General features: G+C 41.3%; 1 protein-coding gene across 2 annotated transcripts in view; it reads right to left on the bottom strand.

Annotated features, from left to right (window-relative positions):
* bmal1a (basic helix-loop-helix ARNT like 1a) overlaps positions 1 to 24707 on the bottom strand; it is a 29025-nt gene extending 4318 nt beyond the window's left edge. Inside the window, exons 1-19 of one of the 2 annotated variants that reach the window (XM_080027905.1) lie at positions 24582 to 24707; positions 15757 to 15931; positions 14270 to 14336; positions 13570 to 13737; positions 12863 to 12883; positions 12168 to 12200; positions 10684 to 10713; positions 9629 to 9786; positions 9356 to 9435; positions 9123 to 9215; positions 8184 to 8301; positions 5942 to 6091; positions 3614 to 3860; positions 3115 to 3221; positions 1690 to 1840; positions 1399 to 1478; positions 1195 to 1303; positions 643 to 739; positions 145 to 238 (exon numbers count right to left, since the gene is read on the bottom strand). In XM_080027905.1, the coding sequence (XP_079884031.1) occupies positions 145 to 238; positions 643 to 739; positions 1195 to 1303; positions 1399 to 1478; positions 1690 to 1840; positions 3115 to 3221; positions 3614 to 3860; positions 5942 to 6091; positions 8184 to 8301; positions 9123 to 9215; positions 9356 to 9435; positions 9629 to 9786; positions 10684 to 10713; positions 12168 to 12200; positions 12863 to 12883; positions 13570 to 13709 (1708 nt within the window). In that variant the 5' untranslated portion in view covers positions 13710 to 13737; positions 14270 to 14336; positions 15757 to 15931; positions 24582 to 24707. The remainder of the gene's footprint in view (positions 1 to 144; positions 239 to 642; positions 740 to 1194; positions 1304 to 1398; positions 1479 to 1689; positions 1841 to 3114; positions 3222 to 3613; positions 3861 to 5941; positions 6092 to 8183; positions 8302 to 9122; positions 9216 to 9355; positions 9436 to 9628; positions 9787 to 10683; positions 10714 to 12167; positions 12201 to 12862; positions 12884 to 13569; positions 13738 to 14269; positions 14337 to 15756; positions 15932 to 24581) is intronic. The other variant, XM_080027904.1, reaches the window with a different exon arrangement.
* Positions 24708 to 25471: the final 764 nt, after the last annotated feature.

Below are 25471 nucleotides of genomic sequence, written 5' to 3'. Positions count from 1 at the left end.
CCATCAAGTTTTCCAATAACCCACTCGGAAAAAGAACAACGGTGTATTGGAAGCCTGTAAAAATGGTTTCCGGGAAGGCCCAGCGTGAAAGGCTTTTTAGTGCTTTGGTGTTTGTAGACGTGTGTGTGTGTGTGTCTGACTTACTCATTATGGACTGGTTGGAGTAGGGGTAGCCCACAGAATCAGGTCCAGGAATGATCCCTGTGCTGGGCAGGTCCGGTGTCCCTCCATTCTGGATCTATAGACAAAGGTACATGAACACACACACACACACACACACGTCTCACTGTACTGCACCAAAACAGATCCGTTTCACCAGGAGCTTAAACCACTGAGCCTCAAACTCTACTCAGCTTTCTGAAACCTGTTGTCTTTGCACAGCAGGTTTTTTGTACAGGTTATACAAACAAGACATAAGATATAAGGAGTGGGCTTAGGACAGAGTCAGGCTAGCTGTATCTCCTGGGTTACAGCTAAGCCGTCAGAAATGGTTTTGATCTAAAGTGTGTGTGTGTGTGTGTGTGTGTGTGTGTGTGTGTGTGTGTGTGTGTGTGTGTGTGTGTGTGTGTGTGTGTGTGTGTGTGTGTGTGTGTGTGTGTGTGTGTGTGTGTGTGTGTGTGTGTGTGTGTGTGTGTGTGTTACCTTCTTGCCCCCTGGAGAGCATGTGTCGGGTGGCGGGGTGTGGCTGGTGATGTTCAGAGGGCTGGAGCCACAGCTGGAGGGGGACGAGCCTCGGATCCTGGTGGAGAGAGAAACACCCACACATATGGCTGCAGTCAGTCTCAAATACACTTCACATTTACACTATCATAACCAGTACACACTTTATACTTGTGTTACTTGGCTGTATCGTATTCAAATCCAATTGCCTTTTTCTAAAGTGTTTTTTGGATCTGTGTGAATATTCATTGGTATGCTGTTAAGTATTTAAAAAAAGATATATACAGCTCCGGGAAAAAATTAAGAGACCAGTGTGGATTTTTCTTAAATCTTCATCTCTAGATTACTTAATGTAAATGCTCTTAAATGACAATGTTTTTGGGTAGGAATTCGGTAGAAATGTTGTCAGTAGTTTATATTATAAAACCAAAATGTTCATTCTACTCAAACATATGCCTATACATTGTCAAAACGAGAGACAATATCAAAAATACAGAGCTGTGTATAAATACACAAATGTGATCTTTCTCTCACCTTTGGATCTCCATCACTTCTTCTGCGATCATGCGCCCGATCTTGCCGGCGCCCGCTCTGGTTCCTCCTGGGATACCGGGGACCGTCTGTAGAGCCCGCCTCCCTCCACCTAACACATCCAGAGAAGAAAAGACATTTGCATTATGTCATGAAACAGAATATGATTGACAGCAGGGAGAGGAGCAGCATTGATAAGTGTCTTACCCTCTGAGGTGAGACAGCTGTCCATGCTCTGTGGTGACGCAGCAGACTGAGGGTAGTCCGATCCTTCTATTAATGGACAGCTGAGAGAGACAGAAAAAAACACACATGTAGAAATGTTAGTTTGAAAGTTCCTTAAAGAAATCCATGACAAAAATGTCTAATAAAGCATTAAATGCCAAATTAAATCATAAAAACTCAAAAGGACATTTGACATAGGACTAAGACTCAGACTAAATATAAAATACAGCTTCCAAAATGAACACTTTTAAACACACATAATCAGCTACTTACGAGACGACGGTGTTGGTGGAGACAATGTACTCCACCTCCTTGGTCCAGGGATTCATGAAGCTGAACCAGCGGCTGCGCAGGGTGATGAAGGAGCCATCTTTGATCTTGAACTTGTAACAGTTAGTGTTGATCTTCTCCCTCATCTGCAGCACTGTGTGGACATACGCAAAGAGTCAACACGGTCAGTACAAACACAGGACACATTTTTTTTATTATTTTTTTTAACCTTTATTTATTCAGGTAAATCCCATTGAGACCGGAGACTCTTTTGCAAGGGAGACCTGATCCCATTACAGAGCCGGCCCGAGGCATAAGCGAACTAAGCGGCCGCTTAGGGCCCCCAACTGCCTGGGGGGCCCCCCCCAAATTTTTTTTTTTTTTTTTTTTTTTTAGTTTGTGCGTTTGATATTAACATCATATTATACAAATGTGAGTTATCATACAAAAAAGGAATAAAATGTTTTGGTCTAGATAATTAATAGCCTAAAAATGTAATCAGTTCATCTGGGAGGAAATCCGAAATTATCTGATCATGTCACGTTCACATCCATGCACAGTGTGTATTGAGTTTATTTAAAAACAATTAGAAATGGGGCTGCCCTCAGTTGCCCATGCACTGTGTATAGTCTATAGCCTATTTCAGCCTTGTCTGTGGAAAAAAAGATACAGTAGCTGGACAACAGAGTTCTTCTGCTTCGTTCCTCCCACTGCATTTAAATGCATTCACTATATTACAGAGAAATATGTCCCGTAAAAGAAAAAGAGCTCCAAGCCCAAGAGGATATTTTAGCCTCCATAATATTTTATTTTATATTAATATTTTTATGGAAAATCCATGTGTCCTTCTTCAATAGCTTCTAATTCATCTGACCCAGTGTCTCCAAATTATTTGTTCACACAATTTCCCAGATCTAGCCTCTTAATTTTCCTCTCAAAGTGCACCAGATTCATGCATTTCACTTTAAAAAGGTTAAAAAAATCTCACGGGGGGGCATACCCCCGGACCCCCCTAGGAGGTTCTGAATCTTGGCTGTCTAATATTTTCGCACAGCCGCACATTGGAGGCACTAGCGGAAAACACTGGGTGTGTGAATGATATTTAACAAAGATCTATAGTTTCAGCAGCGCTAACATTGGAGAGGGGCCCCCAATCATATTTCGCTTAGGGCCCCCTGTAGGCTTGGGCCGGCTCTGCATTTATACGTTACCATTCACACACACATTCATACACCGATAGGAGGCTAACTTTCGACATTCACAAGAGGCAAGGTAGGTGAAGTGTCTTGCCCAAGGACACAACAACCATGACACAAGTGGCAGGGGGGAGATCAAACTGCCAACCCTTCGATCATTGGCCGACCCGCTCTACCACCTGAGCCACAGTCGTCCCCACTGTTAGTGGGAGTGCCTGAGCAGGGTTTTTACCTTGTCTGTGGCACTCTGCCAGGTGGCCGATGTCATCCTGGTGGAAATACTCGTAGAAGGAGGTCCCCAGCAGCTCCTGGGGCAGGTAGGCTAGGATGGCTGTGGCTCTGTAGAGATTTGATTATTATTTTAATATATATTTTTTTTAATTAAACAGTTGCACTTGAACTGATTTGTCAAAGAGGATTGTTGTTGGACTAGAAGTTTTTGGAATAAAGATTTAATTGAGTAAAAACACACTGTATGAACTTGACATTTTTTTTTAAATCGCCATCGTGAACTTTCTTCACAGGAAAATCAGATTCCTGGAACACTGAAGTTATAAAGCTTCCTGGAAAGTTACTGTTTCACTGGTGTTGTTTCACAGCAGCAGGGCCCACAGTTTGGTAAACAAACATATTCTAGTCTCACGTTTTAATTAAAAAAAAATATATATATAATAAAAAATAGCATAGTGCACCTTTAACCCTAGTGAAAGAGCTCTTTGCATGTGTCTCACCTCTGGTCCACGAAGACAAACTTTCCGTCGATGGCGTGGCGGGAGACATACTCGGTGGGCTTGACCCTGATGTCGGCCAGGCTGGGCTGGGGCAGGATGTGCGGGTGCAGGCGGCCGATGGCCACCAGGCAGCTCAGGTTGCAGCCCTCGTTGTCGGGCTCGTTGTCCTCGTCCAGGCCCATCTTGGTGGGGGGCCAGCTCTTCAGGTAGCCCGTGCTGTGGATGGTGCAGAAGCTCTTGCGGTCTGCTGTTAAAAAAAAAAAAGGTGAGGATGGAGAATGAGTTAAGAGGTTTTATATTGAGAAGAATGGACCCGGGGACCTTCTCAGTAGGGAGACCAGCCCACTAGGGATGCACATGACTAGTCGGTTAGCTGGTTAAACCTTTAAACGCCACCAGAAATACTATGTCGGTGAGTCATTTATTGCCCATCAATTGGACTTGAACATCAAATAAGTGAGAAATCAATGTGTGTGTGTGTGTGTGAAGGTGGAGTCAGCGATGCTGCAGAACGCTTGTGGTCAATATCACTTTGTCATAATGAGTGAATATCTCCTCATGATCCTCAACCTTTCCCTACTGTAAGTGCTCTGAACAAATAAATCCAGTGTCAATACACTTTTCTAAATGCTCAATAAAAAGTAACTGAATGAAGGGTAAAATATCTTCCTCTTAGCTCATTACATGACACTTCTTTCAACCCCCCACTGTAAAACACAAAGCAAGACTTCACAGTGAGCATGACGTTTGCCTGTATGAAATATTCAACCAAACGCTAAAGAATTCAACAAGGACACGGCCAATGGTGGTGGGTTGCGTGACTGTGCTTGAATGCCCCGCAAATGTTCTTCTGCCTATAAAGAAAGTTTAAAATCCAGCCCTAACTCTCACTCCCCCGTACTCCATCAGTGACTTCAGCAAACAACCATCTGCTCTCAAGCCACTGCTGCACAGACAGACAATGAGCTGGATAGAAAACCCAAGAACCAAGAATGTACGTTTTGATCAAAGCTTATATAAAGTGTTAAGAGGGGACAATGGATTCAAGTGGATCTGAATAATGCAGAGTACATCTGAATGTATTATGGCTCAACTGTCACTCGAGTCGTGTATCTACAAAGTAGCAACAGAGGAAAACATGTCTCGTCATTTCCTGTCTTTAATTCAGAGTTCCCTGTATCCTAAATCTGCCAGGATGCTGTAATACATTAAAGCCATACTGCGTAACTTCTGCCGCCCCGATGGGAAATTCTGAGATATAACAACAACATTGACGGCGCATCGACATGAGGTAATCCGTCGGTGATGGCGAATGGATTTTATACCTTGTACTGTTTCTTAGCCGTACAATCAACAACAAAAACATTCTGTGTGTGCTTCTTGGGATTTTTCTGAGCTCCTGCAACAGCGTTAGGGGGGGGCGACACCAGTTTGTATACTCTGCCATACTGAGAAATACAGAGAGTGTTTTGTGGAGATTTTGTGTTTTCTCGGATTATTCAATTATGTGTCAACTCGTTTGAATGTAATCCGACATTCATTTATATGAAAAGGTTACGCACTGTAGCTTTAAGAGCCCAATCTCAAATCTTCCGCCATGTGGTTGCCTCCTGTGCCATTAGTGATTCTGCTACAGTCATCACTCAGCGAGGCCAACTTCCTGGGTTGTGCAATAGAAAATGCTCTCCGAGGTGTGATTCCTGTGTTTATAATGATGAGCCTCTAAAAATACTTTTGCTTTCAAAGGAGGCAAACTGAAAGACTGGGGGGGGGAGTTTGGGGCTGTATCTTAAGTGCGTGGGATAAAGGAAAGAAAAGTCCTTGAGCTGCTATTCAAGATTAAAACTGATGTGGAGGCACAGCAGGCTGCTGGAGGAGACACATTCTAAGACAATTCCAGTTGTTCTTATTCCCGTATGAAGAGAACAATCCTAAATCATAATCTGCATCCGTACATCTTGTTTATACATATTTAAATTATATTTAACTTTATTCTCTTACAAGTAGAGTATCTTATTTCACTACAGTTATTATTCTTATCGTTATCTACAGTAAAACAGTTTATATGAAGTATTCTATTTCGTCTCCATTTTAAATTGTATTTTATTTTCTAAATTTACTTCATATTGATGCACCTTATCTCTACACTTTTATCTGCACTGTATCCTTGCACCTCTGTTTGTGTCTGAGGTTGCTCTCTTCAATAGTGTTTTTTTCTTCCGATTGCATTGTTGAAGAAGCCTGAGGCCAATGACTGCTGCTGTAATTGTTAATGTGCATATGACAAATAAAAGCTCCTGAATCTTGAATATTTAAGCAGTGGCGTACCTTTCTTCTTGGAGCATGTGGAGGGAAAGTCCTTCTCCTCCACTTTGACAGAGGGCCTGTTACACTTCATCCGGCAGAAGAACGAGCGTCTGGCTCCAGAACAGAGTCTGGAGGGACCGGGGGTAATGTCTGTCTTCACTGGAAGACCGGCTGAAAGACACAGACACACACACACACACACACACACACACACACACACACACACACACACACAAAGAGTTAACAGAGCAAAAGGTTTACATTGGTTTGAGTTTTTTTCCAATTTAATATATGTCCAGTCAAAAGCTTTCAGAACATTATTCACAAAATGTATTTCTAAAGAATCAGTCCATTAGTCTGACACTCCTGTAGCCACTTGTTCTTCCTACTTTCAGTCTTGAATGAGGCCCCTTTTCAACTGCTTTTATCTCCAGCTGTGTGACCATTGGTGCTCTCTTGTAAAGGTGAGTTCCATTTTACTTGCTTTTAGCAGTACTACAATAAGCCTTTCAATCTATTAAGTCATTATTTTTATTATTAGTATTTCATTTAATTTAGCCAATGCTTTTATCCAAAGCGACTTCCAAGTGCATTCAACCATAAAAGGTACAAACTCAGAGCAGCAAGAATCAGGTACCGGTAAGTATATTAGCTTTCAAATGAGCCAAACTACAAAGTGCCACTTGTAAGTAGGGGAGAACGGGGTTATATGTCACAGGGGTTGGTTGTCTCAATCGTTACATCTCTGAACCAGAAGGCGCTGTCTGTGAAATTTTGGTATGTAAATATCCAGAATTGGAATCGGAGGTCACCTACATAGTCTTCCTTGGAGTTAGACTGCTGAATTTGAGGTGAGAGGACTGTTTGTGTTTTTCATGTCAAATTGAAAATATTTAGCTCCTCAGTATTTTTCTTCTAGGCTTTTACACAATGGGTTTATAATAAAACACTTGTTACCCATACAAAGTGTAAAGGGTAAACTATAGTTTAGATTGTGGTTAGCAAGCTAATTAGTTGTCAGATGGTTGTTGGCCTTGATGCTAGCAAGAAATTCAAGTTGGGGTTGGTCGTCACATTTTTTGAGGGGTTGGTTATCACATGTTATCCAAAGGCTGCAGTCAGAAAAGGAACCCAATAACAAATAAATTGTCAAGCTGTATCCTCACTGACACCCCAGAGAAGGATATAATAGAGCAGGAAAAGGCAGCTAGCATGCAAAAGAAAAAAGGGCAACAAAATCAAAACAACCCAGTGCATCCCAAACTAGACCAGCTGCCAAGGCTACAGTAAGTTATGTAGGCCTATTTGTCAACTAGACAATGCAATTACACTTTCAAATTTAGTTCTGCTTTCTTGCCTTCTTTTTAAGACTATTCTCATTAAGATAACATTGTGACAAACAACCCCATAGTGTGTGACAACCGACCCCTTGATGGGGTTGGTTGTCACAATGCGTAAGGGTGTCTTTGATGATTAATTTCTTCTTTATTACAATAAGTTAGAAAACGTGAGGGGTTCACATTTCAAGCCAACACCTTAAGCTTCAATTTAATGTAGGAATGACTATTGAAAGATGTTTAGGTGATGAGCAATTCTCACTTGAGTAAAAAGTGTGCCTACTATCCCCGGTCCCCCCTACCACATGAAGGTTCAAAATGCAAATGCTATTTTTTGCGCAGTTTCCTAAAATAATTTGCAATGACTGCTTTCATTTACAGCAAGAAGAAAATTCCCATGCACTATGAGAAATAAAGCTTGTAGCATTGCTAAGAAGGGAGGGGGGAACTACGGTGGAGATCACAGGACATGGATTTTTCTTTTTGTGTGTGTGTGTGTCTTTAAATGTTGTGTGTGTGTGTGTGTGTGTGTGTGTGATCATGCGATGAATTACTTATTCCTCTCGGCTGACATAATACATAACTTCATGTAAAAAGTATTTTACAAATAATGAACAACATACACATTTGTCCTTTTTAAGAAAATTCCCATTAACGAAAAATGCGATGCAACAGACGTTTTTTTGTTGTTGTTGGTTTAGTGTTTGTGTTTTTAAAATGGCTCAACTCATCCATCAGATAATGCAGCCAGGTGCTGAAATTCACTGTGAATATTGTTACTGACGCCAAACGACAGCCTTGAGATTGCGGACAGCTACATCTTCTGCTTTATATCGTTATGGGCACGACAGATTAAGATGCAAGATGACAAAAGCACAACAGGAGATCAACATAAACACACACATGCCGAGCATTCCTTTGCTTACTTTTAGCGTCGATGAGGCGTTCTCGCGGCGCGGTATCGGAGGAAGACAGCTGCTCTTTGACCTTGGCGATGTCCTTGGGGTGAAGGTAGTCGAAGAGGCTCTGGCCAATCAGGTCGTTCTGCACAGACACAGGAGGGAATGAGGTGAGAGGCGAACAGAGGGAAAGAAAGAGAAAACAAACAAGGGACAGAAACCAGGGAATTTGGCCAGCTCTGTGAGCCATGTGTCCTTTATTTTTCTATAATTTTTTTTATTTCTATTTATTTTTTTATTTTGATGTTTTGTATGTTGTGATGGTGCAGGTGTTTGTTTGTGTGCGTTGTAAAAATATATTGTGGAAAAAAAAAAAAAAAAAGTACATAAGACCAACTGTAAAGGCCTCCTAACATCTTCAATTATTCATAAAATTCTTTTCAGGAAATACAAGGTCAACGCCGCGGGCTCCTGTGTTAGAGCGCGACCCATTTACCTGCCGGACAATTTGAAAGTTGGCTAATAGACTATACTCATTAAGTGCAGGGAACGTGTCTAGGTTTTACTTAGAAATGACGTCCTTCATCGTGTGTAAATATTAGCTATATTCATGTAGACATGGTTTGCAGTTAGAAAAATGCTTAATATCTAAAAAAAAAAAAAAAAAAAAAACCTGAGTAAGACAGTACAAACTATTAAAAACAGTTAACTGGCCTGCCATCAATTCATATATTTGTGTTTGAACTATATTTAAAAGGATGAGAAGAATAAGCAACATTTCTATTTTCTTTTACTTTGAGAAAATATTCAAATTGAAATCAGCCGATATACTAGATCTTGTGTTACTCTGGCCCCACTCTTGTACTCTTGTGTAATTGTGGCTGACGAAGGATATGTAAAAAAAAAACTATAAAGAGCAGCCTTTGGAGTAAAGTGCAGTAATCATCATTGCATGGCTCAGCGTACCTGGCTGTAGTTGAGAATCTTGTAGACTGACTCAGAAACAAAGAGGATCTTTCCACGGTCACACCCCACCACAAACAGGAAACCGTCAGCAGCCTGCAGTAGCACACACACACAGGACAACACTGGGCTCAATATCTCACTCAGGGGGCTATCAAAAAAAAGCATTGTCCAGTGGTACTTCTCACTTTGTGTCACTAGGTGTTGCATGCCTAAATCATTTGCAGGGCACTCACCCTTAGTATCAAGTGCTTGAGTTCATCGTCTGAGAGGAAGGAAGGCTTGTAGTTGGCCTCTGTGTACGGGTTAGCTGCACCTGCACACAACAGCATGTCAATATACAGCATGATTATAGTAGCTTTCTTTATTTAAGAGGATATTTAAAAAAAATAAAATCTCTTTGTAGATCCAATTTCCTTTCTGAACCTTGATAAAGTCCCAAATTGTTACTTCTTTGGTTACTTAGAGGACTAACACAGATTGGGTGATGTGTACTACTTGCTGCTAACCTCGGAGTGTCTTCATATGCTGTACGGCCATGCGTAGCACCGTTAGCTTGTCTAGCTTGCGTGACATGGCGTTGCAGGTGGGCACTAGTGACGCCAGCTCGTCTATGAAGCTGTTCATCTTGTCCCTGCGCCGCTTCTCGATCTGGCTGTGAGCCTCTCTGTGTAGGGAAAGAACATGAACCAGGCATTTAATGGATGACTTTATATTACCCACATTTCTGACAAATCCAAAGAAAAAACTGAAGAAAAAAAAATTATTTATTTCTTTATTCTGGCTGCATGAGTTTATATTTATAATTCTTATTACTAGTGTTAGTTTTCTTATTTTATTGTATTAATTAATTAATTTTATTTATTTTTCCTTTTTTCCAATTTGATTTTTTATCTCTGCATGTTAACTGATGGTAAGCCCTGAATTGTGATGCATGTCCATATTTTAATTATTTTCTTTGTTTTTGTAGAATAAATAAAAAAAATACTTTTTGGCCTGCTATATACAAAATATATATTATAAAAAAAAAAAAAAAAAAAAAAGATGAGGCAAGTTATTCTCCAACAACGAGCTGCATGCTTTGCCGCCGTGGATTATCCATGAGCTCACAGCCTTGTCTAACATCACACAAATGAGTTCAGCGCTAAAAAAACACCGCTCTCTGAAACTAACTTTTAATGCCCTTAAAAGTCTCTCCTTTAACAGGGACTGTAGGAGAACCACAGACACAGGGTCTACTACTCCAACTAGTCTGTTCTGCATTCACTCACTACTACTGGTTGGAGAATAATTTCCCATTGGCAAGAAGAAAGGAGCTTGTCATTAGCCATTGAGTATGCCTTTTACAGTCACCTAGTTCCACATACAGCTCTGATCTACACACTTCATTGTATAAAATGTCTTTTGATTAACGCACACAAAGCTCTCTTTCTGTGCCCAATCAGAGAGAGTGAGATTTAATTCATGAAAGAGATTACAAAGCAGAAAGAAAGAAAGAAAGAAAGAAAGAAAGAAAGAAAGAAAGAAAGAAAGAAAGAAAGAAAGAAAGAAGGAGTTTGTATACCTGGCATTCTTAATTCGGCCATGATGGTCACTGCAAAGACAAAAAAAAAAAAAAGTAATATTAGCAAGGGGGAAGCTGGCAAGAACATGAGAGATAATACATTTCAAAAGGTTAGAGGTTATTTTTGTATGGGACAGGAGGAAGTGCCAGGGAGAATGGAAGTGAACTTGGCCTCAGCAGCAGACCTCTTAGGTTCTATAACCAACCTCATTTGCTGGTTAAGGCAACACCAAAGCTTATGCAACCAGGCTAATGACAGCCGGACTGGTTTACAAGAAAAGTTTCACCGCGCATTGCCCTGTGACAAATAAATCAATCTAATCCAATCCAATCTATCTAATGCCCTGGGGTCATTATGTTTTACGGCACCATCCGCTGACGAGGCCCTGACACACATATGACGTTTGCTTCTGATTAAGCCTCCTGGCATTCCTTTCTCATGCACACACCGTTATGTAAAAAAGTGGAGCAACGAGGAGGAGTTCCATATCCGCCCCAATGCACTACACTACACCCAGGAGAAGATTCCAATCTTTCATACACTGAGACTTCTTACTTATCTCGACTGTGCTGATATGAGCAGATTAAGGAGAAGAATGACGTTTGAACACAAAGGTTTCAGCTCTCCAGTTAAAATCCACTTAAACTCAACTTTAAGGCTCAGCCAAATAACAAGAAACACATTTCTAGTCACATCTAGACATGTTTTATTTGCCTGGTTTCTAAATCTATCTTATGCACATAGAATTAGTCTACCCCCCCTCTTGTTTGGAGAATTTACAGAAGCTACGGTGGCCTTCGAGGACAAGAATCTAGTTACTAAAGATGGCATCATCCACCACTCTGCCTCAAGTCTTTCCACAATATCAAGTGATGAGGTGAAGATGTAATTAGTTATTGGTTCTACAGTAAGAAGGCGGTTAAGTTTGTGTGTTCTGTGCTACTGTAGAGACATGGCTGTGTAAGATGGCAGCACGCCCAACTCTAATATACAACGCTACAATCTTAAAAAAAGGTAATAAAAACAACACATTTTAATTTCAAGCGAGTATACACTAACCAAAACATACTTATGGGTATTTTATTCCATTTCAACCAATTCTGATTGTTCTGAAAAACGTTAATTCCCTTTCCACACGGCACCTTTAAGTCAAACAAGACTTTTTTCTCCTTTGGAAGAAGGCAGGCAACTTGGGGGTATTTTTTTTTCTTACATAATATGATACAAGATTGTATGATTAATGTCAACCCAATCTGTTCGAGGCCAGCAGGTGAAAGTAGATCCCACGAAAAACGGTTTAACTGTTCAGAGGAACCAGGAACCACAAACAAGAGTCTATTCACCGTGAAATGAATGAAATTTTTTTTTTTATGTACTGAAGCAGCAGGTATGGGGATGAGACAACAGCAAATACAAGCATGCTAAAGACCAAAGAGCCCGTTTTAGAAGCTTAATAATGGTAATGTGAAGGCCGGCCTCTTACCCGCCCATTTTATCTTTGTCCGGGTCCATGTCGCTATGGAGGAAAAGGACATATGATATTAGTTTTCAACAAGAGCTCCGGAATACATTCAATACAATACGACAACCACAGCGCTGCACACAGGGATTTAAAGACTCTGGAAAACCTGCTCTAAAATAGTCTAAATAAAGCAGGGTGTCTCAATAAGCTTTTACAAATATCTGAAGGAAAATAAATGTTTGTACATATTATATAAAAAAAAAAAAAAAAAAATAAAATAATTTGACAGGACTGCGTGGGCGTGCACTCATCAAATGGTGTCCATGGCAACAGTAATTGTTTCAATAGAGCGTTCGGCCGCTGCGATTGGTTCAACACACTGATTGTGTCTTAAGAACCAGAACCTAGCTCCGCCTCGTCTAAACCGTACTTCAGTAAAGTTGATCCAACTTCAATGACAATATGTTTAATTTGGATTGATAAAAATGGCTAACTCTTGGCTGATGCTTTACAGTCACGCAATGACCTTCCCAAACAACACAGTTAGAAGGATTGTGTGGATTTGGGTTTACAGGGCCTTTTAATGCACAAGGGTTCACTGGGTCCGTTCTTCTGGGAGCAACATTCACTATATGGGTGATGGATATTTCAGATGACATATATTCAACTTTGTGCTTGATCCATTAACGTCAAATGAATACAATGTGTGAACTTACTCAAACGAGAAGCCGTCAATTCTGCAGAAGAAAGACAAATGAACATTAGTTTTATGTCATGGAGGAAAGTGCAGCAGTGATGGTACACATTGTTTAAACAGGGGCCGTGACAAAGGCGCGCGCACAGCCAGTCTTATCATAGGAGGGATTGATTCAACTCATTGGAGTCAGCGGTTCTGGAGAATGCTTGATGTTAAAATCTCCTTTTCTCAATATCAGTGAATGTCTCCTCGGGATCTGTTTCCTGTCCATACTGTGTGTGTGCCCCCTTTGTTTGCATACCAGTTTACAGAGCGTAGGCTGTGTATTAACAACAACATGTCAGCACACACACACACACACACACACACACACACACACACACACACACACACACACACACACACACACACACACACACACACACACACACACACACACACACACACACACACACACACACACACACACACACACACACACACACACACACACACACACACACACACACACACACACACACACACACACACACACACACACACACACACAGTACGGACAGGTAGGGGATATAGTGAGGAGATATTCACTGAATTCGACAAAAAGTGATTTTGACAACAAGCGTCCTCCAGAATGGCTGACCTTTAATTGAGGGGAGGAATGCTGCATGTGTTGCGCTCTTTGTGATGTGCGCTGACTGACTAATAAAAGCGCATGTGGTGTCTTACTGGTAGTCGGTGGTGCTGCCCTTCCTCTTGCGGTTGTAGTCCATGCCGGGCGTGCTGATAGAGCTGGAGATGAGGTCGGTGGAGCCCGGGGACATGAAGTCAGTCATGGTAGACGAGATGTCCATTCTTTGGTCTGCCATCAGGTCATCTGCACAGCAAAAGTGACTGCTAATGAAAATTAAACATTTCCTACAGCTTCACATTAAAAAGTATTTAACCGTCTAAACGTGGCTTGAATTGAAGCAAAACACAGGAAACTTATAATGCATCGCAGCCCTGCAGTGCCTCAGACACATGTTGTAAGGAGACGGACGTTTGAAATAAGCCGTGGAGGCACTACTCCCGAAACTTTTCAATACATTTCAAATACTCATACTAAATACTCATTTGTTTTATATCAATTGGCAGGTTAGACTCTTTACAAAAATCAGCAATCGGGGGTTGGGCAGAGAACATTGCAATCGGTGCAACCCTCATTTAAGATCAAGATCAAAGTGCTCTCTGTGGAAATTTTAGCAGTGGGACGACTAAGTGCACAACATGTTTTTGGTGCAAAGATTTTTTTTTTTAACCCAAGAAAAAAGAAAGAAAGAAAATTCCCAAATCATTGAGAGAGCTGATACCAAGATAGTTCTAACCCCAAAGCCTTTTACTGTTGGGATGGGTGGTTATGCAGACTGTTATATGAAGTCACACTCACCACAGATGTTCATCACAGCCTCAGTGTTGAAATCATTTCCTTCCATCCACTCTTGAGCCCCACTCTACTGTTGAACATAAAAGAAACACATGACGTTTAGCAATGACGTCACGCAAGGAGTCACTCTGAAAGTATGCAAATATTTAAACAAATCACAAGACAGGAGAGAGAGAGAGAGAGAGAGAAAAAAAAAACACACTGACAAACAGTTACGGTTGCCTGGACACGTGGCGCCAAACATGGGGCGATGTGGGTCAAATGTGGAGGCGCGGCAGACAGGAAGTTACTCTTGTATAAGCTAACACACTATGTCACAGAGAAGGGCAGATTGAGTTCATACCGCATCAGAGGCATGATGCAAGACATGGATCCAAGTCGCAGTGAGGTGTATAAGCCTGTTCCAATTTCCTCCATTTTAACCCAGAAAATAAGCTGGGTTTTTTTCTCAACTCAATCTGTGTGCAAAAAAATTAGCCATTTGACTTATTGTGACACCTGGTAACCTAGTTCAATGATTGAGTCACTTTACTTTAAAAAGGAGTAAGCTGACACCAGGCTGAGGGGCTGAACATTTCAAACCACATGTCCCACAAGTTCAAGTGGCTTTATTTATAGCAGTGTTGGGGGGAAATTTGGTTTGCAGTTAAAGAAGAAAAGGCGATGAGCTTAGCATACACAATATAAAAAAAAATAAAAAAGACAAGGATCACAAAAGGTGATGGATGGGTAGACGTCCAGTTCTGAGTCATTTTAGTTTGCTAGTTAAATCTGGTGCCTGAATGATGGGCTTCATTTACAATATAAATGACATATTGTGCTTTTGGAGGTGAACACTGAGCCTGCCTTAGCAAATCAAGGGCTCCGTCTTTTTTTGGTGTCATAAATCGTCCAGCAGTGAAGGTATCCCGAGTCGCTTCTTTAAAACTGCCTTTATATTTATTTAAACCTTTTATTTTGAAATCCACATGTTGACACAGTGTAGAATGCGTGCGCTACATTTGTCAAGTCTGTGGCAGTTTTATTGTTACAGTTTTCAGGTTGCTTGCGTAGCCTACAATTGTATTGCATATCCCAGGTCCAGGTAAGACGTCCTTACAGGTTACACTTGAGAAACGATAACACTAGAAAATGGCTCAGTGTGCATTTCGGCTGGCCCTGAGCCGTTTCTGTGCATTTACCGTAAAGCTCGCAATACGGACGCACTTTAAATATAGGAGCGGCTGGTTTGACCAAGCAAAGTGATGATTACAATTACTCACACAGGAATTTCATTGTAGGCTATATCAAATTATAGTAGGCAGGATGAAGAAGTCCTAAAACACCTGTAATTTCTGTTCATGTATTCAACTCTCTGGCTGCTCTCCCATGAATTTTAGACTGAGGCATATATTAAGTGGACAGCCTTCCCTTGGTACAAATTCAGCTGTGTGAAATATGAGTGAGTAACAGCCAGCACACGGAGCAACAGAGAGAGCTGCTTCCATTACCTGGATAGGAAACTGGAACAGGTGGTCCCTGGCCGGGGCCTGGTGCTGTCTGGATGGCTCTGGTCTGGTCTGGTTCGGTTCGGTTCAGCCTTGACCTACTTTCATCCACTTTGATGTGGTCCGTGTGCACCGATCAGGATCCGATCCTTAAGCAGCTGGTGCAACCCGTCTACCTCTGGAGAGGGAAGAGGAGACAACTCAGCCCGCTGCACATTCAATCTTTCACAGAAATGTAAACTCAATGTCATGAAACAGAACGTTTAACAAAGACACATTACATATGTACAACGCCTCATCTCTGTTCCTCCTGCTCAGCTGCAAAATGTCATTTCAACGTTTCAGATCTAGCTAAGAAAAAAGCTAATGTTGGCGCCAAGGAGTTTCTGGCTGACTTTTTAATGTGTTCCTCTTTTCCAACTATGTAAAATGGCTTTTGCACTAGATGCCTGCATGCACAACTTGCTAAAATACTGAAGCGAGAGCAGCATGTCCAAAGCAAGCCATTAGCATCCACCAGTTAGTTAATTACCTTAACTAAACTAATTATCTGTTCCTTGGCATAGGAAGTCAATTCAAATATCTCTATGAGGTAGTAAGGTAGTTGGCCATATGATAATGGTTTGCAGTTTAAAGGTGGAGTCAGCAATCCTGGAGAATGCTTGTTGTCAAAAACATATTTGTCAAAATCAGTGAAAATATTCTCCCAATATGCTACCTGTCCTTAAAGTGTGTGTGCGCTCTGAAAAAAAATCAAGTTTGAATACACTACAGCTTAGGCTCTGTAAATGTGAATGTTGCTAGCTACGGGGGCACCTTTTATTTACAAAGCAGTTTACAGAGCCTAGGCCTTTTTATTAACACCACATTTTCAGGGCTCACAGTACTGACTGATAGCGGATCGTGAGGAGATATTCACAGATTAAGCGTTCACCTGAATCGCTGACTCCACATTCCAAACAGTCAATTTGATGGAGGGACAATTCTTTAACGCTTACACAGATGTGTCACTTCTGTTGTGAATTTTGGGCCAGTCAAGTAGGAATCAAACCTCCCTAAACTAGTTCTCTATTTAATGTGAAAATGTGTCAAGTTGTGTCTGGAGTATTAATGTCTATCAACTGATGAAAGCCTAGTAGGAGTCGTAGCAGTCGTGGTAGTATACAATGTGCAGCCATATTATTCAGGTGCATGCATCAGTTTGTTAGTCATACAAACAAGAGGCTACCTAATCAAATCATAAAAAGGTGGAGTCAGTCATTCTGGATAATGCTTGTTGTCAAAATCAGTGAACATCTCCTCACAATTCACTGAAGAAAATCCAGCGTTAATAGACAGCCTAGGCTCTGTAAACAGGCATGTTGCTAGCTAAGGTGGGCCCCCTGTGTTTTACATCCCATTTGTTTACACATATTTTTTTTGCAGCGCTCACACAGTACTGACAGGATCGTGAGGAGATATTCACAGATTTTGATTTAATAAAAAAGAGCGTTCTCCAGAATCACTAACTCCACCTTTAAGTACAAGTACATCTGAAGACGGAATAACCTTCATTAAGAAATAACGACACAATACAAGCAAGCATGACAGTGACAGTTCCTATGAGGGCTCCAGGAGCAGTGTGTGTCAAGTGTAGTGCTAGGTCAGACCAAGCTCTTTCAGTGGGACAAGGATGTGGGCTAAGGATGGGGGGGGGGGAACCACTGTGTAATGATTGAACACTGAAAAGGAACCGGTGCTAGAAAGTGGAAAGTGGGTCAGCCGGTCTCCATGGTCTCAAAAGCAGCCAGCCTCAATTTCCATCCACCACCTACTTCCACTCCATCCATGAGTCAGCAAGCCATTGAGCTTTGTTCCCCCCTCTTCTTCTCTCTCCACTTTAAAAACACACACACACACCCACTCACACAGTCAGGAAGCATGCCGGCAAGCCTGGTCCACCCACCAAGGAAACTTACAGGCAGCAAGGCAAGGCAAGGCGGGCGCCCCAATCTCACAAATGACAAACACACCCTCCATTAAAAGATTTGAATAAAGCCCTTGGTCCTCACAACAGTAAGTGGTGAGGAGAAGGAACCAACAACACGCTTGTTTCCAGCATCAATTCTGAAACGCCACTGGAATTAGGTTTGATAAAAAAAAACACAACTCCAAAAGAATGCCAGCTTCAGTTCTTAACTTCAGTGGTCTCTAGAAATAGCTTATGGCATAGTGTGTATCATGAGCGCCACTGCAATGTTATGAGCAAGACCATCTGAGCTCTACAAACGCTATGTAATGTATGACATTCACAGAAGCCAGTTTTATCCTCCGTGCAGTCTAGCTGTATCCACAACTGTTTACCAAGCTGTCCCCTTATAGTTGGATTAGCCACTTGACATATGATTCGAGAGCCGGATATGAACCATTTCAGAGATGGCGTTGAAAGCAGCCAACAGGGGATTTAGTTCAGCGATAGCAAGAAGAGAAGGAGCCCTTACACCAGTTACACTTCTCATATATTAATCCGTGTGCTCAACATAACTCTACATTGTCCATTATTACCGTTCCTTATACAACAGAGTAACTCACTGTAAATGCATTTGAACTTCTGCATTGGGCCAGGGAATCCCAGGACAACTCACGCAATACAATAAACCTGGTGTGCCCATAGCTGCAGACAGTAAATCACAAACAGTATGACAGGAATTCTGCTAAATATGAGCAGATGGTCATAACACCCTGAATACAGCTCCGGAAAAAAAATAAGAGACCAGTCTGGATTTTTCTTAAATCTTCATCTCTACATTACTTATTGAAAATGCTCTTAATGACAAAAAAAAATGTATTGGAATTCGGTAGAAATGTTGTCAGTAGTTTATATTATAAAAACCAAAATGTTCATTCTACTCAAACATATGTCTATAAAGAGTGAAACGGGAGACACTGAACATTTGGAGTGGTCTCTTCATTTTTTTTTCAGGGGATTGTATATGAAGAGGTTTGAAATGTGCTTCTCTGCTCCTTCACAGCTGCACGCAGACAGACTGCATGATGATGCTTTTATTTTGTCCCCATCTTGCCTGCTCACGGTGTAACCATGGCAACCCTGTCTGATTTCATATCCGATTATGCCAGAGCTTCATAGGCAGTGAACTGGCAGATCCACCTTGAGCACAAACTATATTAGAGCAACATTAGCTTCACAGCTTGATAACCCAGTCTGCGACAGTGCACAGCCTTTATGATCGTAGATATAGCAACTCCAGATAGATTGCTCATGTAATGTTGCTATAACCATTTGCTCTATTTTAAAAAGGAGCTATGAGTTCAACAATCATATTGAATTGGGCTAATGTAGCACACTGATTGTGATTGATAATGTGCAATTCATCTATTATTAACAAATACTTTAGTAAAAAAAAAAAATTATGCTCCACGTTAACTGACCTACTGTCAGATTATTCCAGATAACAGTACAACACACACAAATAAGGGACTAAGCCAAATCAATAATGGTAATATGACCATGGTGAAATAAACTTTGATTTAGTACTGTTCATAAACACAGGCTATTCCGGTCTGCCTGCCATAAACCGTATCCATGCAAAGGCATTATTAACAACTATATTAAAAATATTGTTTGCGCTGAATGGTCTCGTTTGCTGTTGCAGGTCATTTAAGATCACCAGAGGAAAAAATGTGACTATTTCATAAACATTTTGAAAAGTTCCTTGCAGGAGGTTTCAGATACAATACCCTCTTATGAGATTAGAGATTATAGAATAGCAGCCTGTGTTGTACAGCCAGGCTTGTTCTAAGGGGAATAAGCCAGTAGATGTTGCTGTCTGCTGTCTGAAAGCACCTTTAAGTCTCTGCACACCGACATAGGTGTTTCCAGTTAATCTTACTCACATGACCCCTCAGTTAGCTTTAACATGAACACTATAGCTCACTCAAGTTAAACTACATACAATAGCGTCTTAACCAAGCAACACTCTGATCATGGGAGCAGATCTGTCCAACCAGAGGAGCGAATCATAGTCTGCTTTACACACCTCTTATCAAGGAATGGGGCAATCCGCCAAGACTCTCCCTCTGTTTGCCTTGGCAGGCGCTCCTCGGTTTATGATCGCACATCATCATTACTGCCAAACTAGTTTACCGATTCCTGGAAATCATTTTAAGGCTGCTTTCCTGGATGAACCCGTTATGAATAAACCATGTTATGAAACTCCAAGAATATGAGCAAGAGAGACTATATTTAACAAAACCTGCTAGCTGTGATCGTAGCCTGTGTGATTCAGGCCAGTGGTTTTTTTTCCACGTGCTAGAATTGGCACGGCTTAAGGTGTTGTTGTTTTTTTTTTACTTTACTATGTGTTGCAAGTTTGAGTTCATCCAAATAAAAGAAAGGACCAGCTCTTCAGGATGGGAGTTCTGACCATGATATAATGTATGTGCTTATATGCTCACGCCTGGAACCTTTAAAAAGGAATAGTCAGACATTCCAGGTACTTATAGATACAAGATTAATAGTGTATTGTCTGTATTGTTCAAGACGTAGCTAACTAACTACAGACCTGCAAACTCATAGGAGGTGAAAAAGGTGACAAACACCCGTCCCTTCTAGGGGGGTCGGGTGTTTTTCGCTGTCCAAACGATTGGCTATTGTTAAATATCATTCACACAACCAGAGTTCTCCACTATTGCCTCCAATGTCCAGCTGGGTGAAAATAATAGCCAGCTGAGATCCTGACCCTCCTAGGGGGGTCCGGGGGTATGCCCCCCCGGGAGATTTTTTTTAAACTTTTTAAAGTGAAATGCATGAATCTGGTGCACTTTGAGAGGGAAATTAAGAGGCTAAATCTGAGGAATTTTGTGTGAACAAATAATTTGGAGACACTGGGTCGGATGAATTAGAAGCTTCTTGGATTTTCCATTAAAATGTTCATTTAAAATAAAATATTATGCAGGGTCCTCTGGGTTGGGCTTGGTGCTCTTTTTCTTTTATGGGACATATTTCTCTGTAATATAATGAATGCATTTAAATGCAGTGAGAGGAATGAAGCAGAAGAACTCTGTTGTCCAGCTATCTTTTTTTCCACAGATGAGGCTGAAATAGGTTATACAGTGCATGGGCATCTGAGCCCCATTTCCAAATGTTTTTAAATAAACTCAATACACACTGGACGTGAACGTGACGTGATCAGTTAAACTTGGATTACCTCCCAGATGAACTGATTAAATTATTGGGCTATTAACTAGGCTATCTAGATCAAAACATTGTATTATTATTTTTGTATGATATAATAATATGATGTTAATATCAAACACACAAACTAAAAAATAAAAATAAATTGGGGGGGCGGGGGCCGGGGGGGGGGCTGTCGGTCGGCTCTGATTGTGAGCGCACTGCAGACACTTCATTTCTGCAATGTGCGCTCATTAAACTGTCAGCTTCACTTAAGAGTCCTGTGTGGGTCAACAGTGCAGTGCAAACTATGCAGCATAAAGTTATAACATTCGTCTACGACCGTGATGTTAAATCACCTTCACACAAAGTCTCCGCCCCAGCAAAGCAGCGAGTCGATCGCTGTGACGGTGAAAATCACCGGGACCCGGGAGACCCAGTGAGCGAGTGAGACGCCGCTCAGAAAAAACTCAGTGGTTTGATGGATGAAATCAGTCGGGGATATCCTGCCCGTTAACTTTGTCTACGGGAACGGCTTCCGCGATCTTTTTCTATGTCTCGAGTCTAACAGAGAGCCATGTCGGCAAACTGGCAGCGCGACTAAATAAAGGGACTGTAGGCTACAGTGAGCTGCGTCCCTCCGTATAGTTTCTGTTTCAGTAGGCTGTTACATTAACCTCTGAAGCATTGACAGTGTTTAATCAAAGCCTCTAATTTTTTATTATCAAAAGGGTTTTGATTGAGACTTTTAGCCAATTCTAAAGTCTGAACACACAGCGGCAGCAGTGATGCTTGTGCCCGATCTTAACGCTGATTGGACAATACTCATGACGTCTACCAAAGATGTTTTATTGCCAAGATAACGATATTCCCTTGTCTCACACTACGGTAACTCGCCCACACAGTCCAGTCTGGGAAGCGCTGGCTGACTTCTCTGGCAGCTGCCGCTACCCCCCCCCCCCCCCCCCCTCCCAAAAACAAAAACTCTTCGGATCTATACGATTCACGTGGGTCATATATTTTGATTCTAAACGGCGATTTTTGCCGAAAAGCGACGAGTTTGCAGGTATGAACTAGCGTATCACAACCAGTGGAAACAGTAGACACAGCTAGCCTAGTGATGGAAACCAAAATCCAGCAGACAGCAGCAAATATAAAAGTGAAGTAGCATGTTTACCCCGTTGGTTCAATCGGTGCAAGTGTCCTTCCTTCTTTCTTTTTTTTCATTACACAAGTTAGATGTTGCCTTACGAAATCTGGTCAGACCGTCAACGCAGATCGCACTCCATTCACGTCGGTTGCCTGATAAAAAAATCCCGGCACAACTTTGCCTAGGTCAGCTTGTTCAGGCTGAGTTCTTATCAGTCAGAAAGCTAGACAACACCTCTCCTGCTTGGCTGTGCACTTGCCTTTGTACCTTTATTTAAATTGTGTTGTTTTGTAGTAATGTCAAATACCTACTGTTTTAAAAAAAATAATAAACAAACGTGCATTTTGTATTTGGGATAGTAAAGCAACCTTTGATCATTATGAATGTGGCTAACAGCCCCTCACGAAAAATGCGCTAAACAAATGTGCAAATAAAATATCACAATATTTTAAATATATCTGATTATCGACGATTTGGAAAGGTGAAAGATAACTTTGAGAAACAAACAGGTGTATAGGAGTCAGGACATATTCCTTGCATTTCACTCAGCATGAACAGTATCTAAGGTTTAGAACATGTCTTTCTTATATAACAAGTTGGCCTTTAATTGGACCAGAGATAGACATTCAACTTTCATCACATTATATTGAGCAAAATATCAAAGGAGACATCGCTGATATCAAAGGAGACATCGTAAAAATGGCTACAGTGGAAAGAGAGGATAACGATGAGTAATTAAAATTCATTGGGGAAATGGAAAGCATGTCAGTTGTACAATGTCAATGAATAATGAGAATGAAAATGTACTGTGTATTGGACTGCAGCTGCTTAACAAAATAAATGAGCAAAATCATCAAAAACAAAAAAAACAACAACAAAATTGTGTTTTTTCTTTTTTTTCTGTAACAGTAACTGTGTATCTGTGTATCTGAATCTGATGAAAATGGGGGCGGGACCTGATAAGCCTTTGGCTTCTTCCATCACCCTTCGGACAACACAAAGTATGATGTATGATGTGAAAGAGATAAGTGTGTATTGTGTGGAATTGTCCGAAAGAATAATAATAAATAAATAAAAATCAGCCGGCTTTACGGCAGGTGGCCTACCATCCTATTGATACTGTCGCCATAGAAGAATATCGCCTGCTGTTGTACTAAAGAAACCAGTGCTCCATTTAGTTTTTCAGCGTGACTCACTGAGATTCCAAAACTGAGAAAAACCCTATTAACATACATTATACAGTGCCTCATCATACCCAGGTGAAAGTGATGGATAAGCTATTGTTTCCTTTCTCTATAACCAAATAACCATCGATATTTCCTTACAGAAATTACAATTTGTTTAGATTTTCTGTTTTCAGGTCTTACATGATCAACAAGAAGATGGTGCAACCTGCTCAATCATTCCCAACAGAGCCTCTCTCTCTCTCTCTCTCTTTCTCTCTGAAAAGGTTAATGCATAAACTACTGTTGAGGCTTACAAGGTTCATTTTTCCAAGAAAGTAGGAAAGGCACTTTGAAAAACACAAAAAGTTGAAAGTTGCACATTTAACAATCCAGACAAATCAAACAACTTAATCAAGAAAGGCCTAACGAAATTAACAGTAAGGATGGAATGGAAAAGAATATCCCCCCCAAAAAAAATCCAATTTGTGAGGATTGTAAAAAACAAGGGGCAATAGACTATTCCTCGTGCTTCTGGAGACTTCCAGGAATCCCTAATGAAAGCCTGGTGCGCCCTCTGCCCAGATTCGGCATCCCCGGCTGCAAAGCATTAACCAAATCCCAAAGCCCGGTATCACGCTCGTCTTCTGGCAACCCACTGCGGACACTGCAGAAGCCAAGCGGTCGCCACATTTCCACTGCCAATGCCAACACCGTGTCACGATATTTCACAACACTACATGTACTGTTTAATATTCAAAGCTTACGCTCTTTGGGGATGGTTTTTGCGACCGCACGTTATTGTGTCATTTTGGAGTGACGTGCGATGCGGGCACGCTTTGAAGGTATCCCAGCAGCAGGGACAGCTATGCTGTCGAAGAAACCCCGTCTGCCAGATTCCCACCGAGGCCTGTTTACATAGCTAGCGTGCTAGCATTAGATGGGCATTGTTCGCAGAGTCGCTCGCACCAATATGGCACGTTTAGTTGACGTTATACAAGCCCATAGTACATACCTAGGCACGAGCTTCACAAGACCTGTAACTGATGAAAGCACTTAAAGCTATTCTGGCATACATGTTCTAGTTTTCCCAACCTTTATCAATAGGAACATTCAGTCCCGTTAACTAATATTAGCATACAGCTGCTAGCTAAAGGAATCCTTTACTGTCAAGTCTTGGCCAGCGAGCTAACGTCCCTCCTCCTGATCTAGGAAAAGAACACACTGACATGACCACAGCGCTGTGAAAACATCGACGATATCCATCATTGTTTCAAAGCCAGTAGCGCCACCGAGAAGCAATATCGATAAGACGTATTACTTTAGGTCATTGTATACTTACAGTAGGTGCAATGAGGTTGGTCTATCCATTGAGAGCTGCCGGTAATAAGCAAACGCAACCCACAGAACTGTGACATAAACGATTTTCTATCGCTGACCCAGTTTCTCCTCACCGTCATTGCTTGGTCGGACCACTAACCTAGTTTTTTCACCAATGGCGTCTGTGCTCGAGCCGAGGGTGCCACGCTAGCCAATCAAAGACGAGTTCAGGCTGGGAAAACATGAGGGGCGTGCCAGTCGACCAATGAGAGCCAGGTTAGAACGGAATGCAGTGGCATAACAGGAGCACGCTGCAATACAGGTCACTGAGTTTTGACATCACAAGTTGGCCATGTTACCTAATTTGCCTTAGAAACGTATTATGAAACTTCATATACATTTATTTTGGCCCTGTGTTGTTCTCACTCACCTATATAGAATGTGGAAAATATCAGATATTAAATATGTGGGGAAAATTGTATTCCGATTTTTTTTATTCATTGTATTGTTTTGTAAGAGAACGCTACTAACCATTTAAGAAAATGGTATTTATTATGTATCTCCCAAAAATTCCAAAATGTGCACATGTAATTGATATGATTTTGTTTTCATTCATGAGGTTGCATAAGTGGTGCTGAGACAAAGGATACAGACATGCGTGGCCATATTTACCCACTAGGGAGCACTAGCAGATCCAAAATATTTGTCCTGCCTGACCCCGACGCCACTTTTGTTGTACCTGGTTGAACATAGGTATAACAGGTACATCAACTACACACAATGCACATTTTGAGACAAGGCCCCTCTAAGAGTGATCGGCAACATTGGTGAGAATGCAATAGAACCCACTTTGGGGTCATTTTCTTATTTGATTTCAAATTGTACTTTAATGGTGTGTAGGCCTACAGCATA

This window comes from Ammodytes marinus (assembly GCF_949987685.1).
Source record: "Ammodytes marinus genome assembly, chromosome: 5".
Classification (NCBI taxonomy): domain Eukaryota; kingdom Metazoa; phylum Chordata; class Actinopteri; order Uranoscopiformes; family Ammodytidae; genus Ammodytes; species Ammodytes marinus.
Note: the sequence above shows the minus strand (reverse complement) of the source record. Positions and strands in the feature narration are given on the sequence as shown.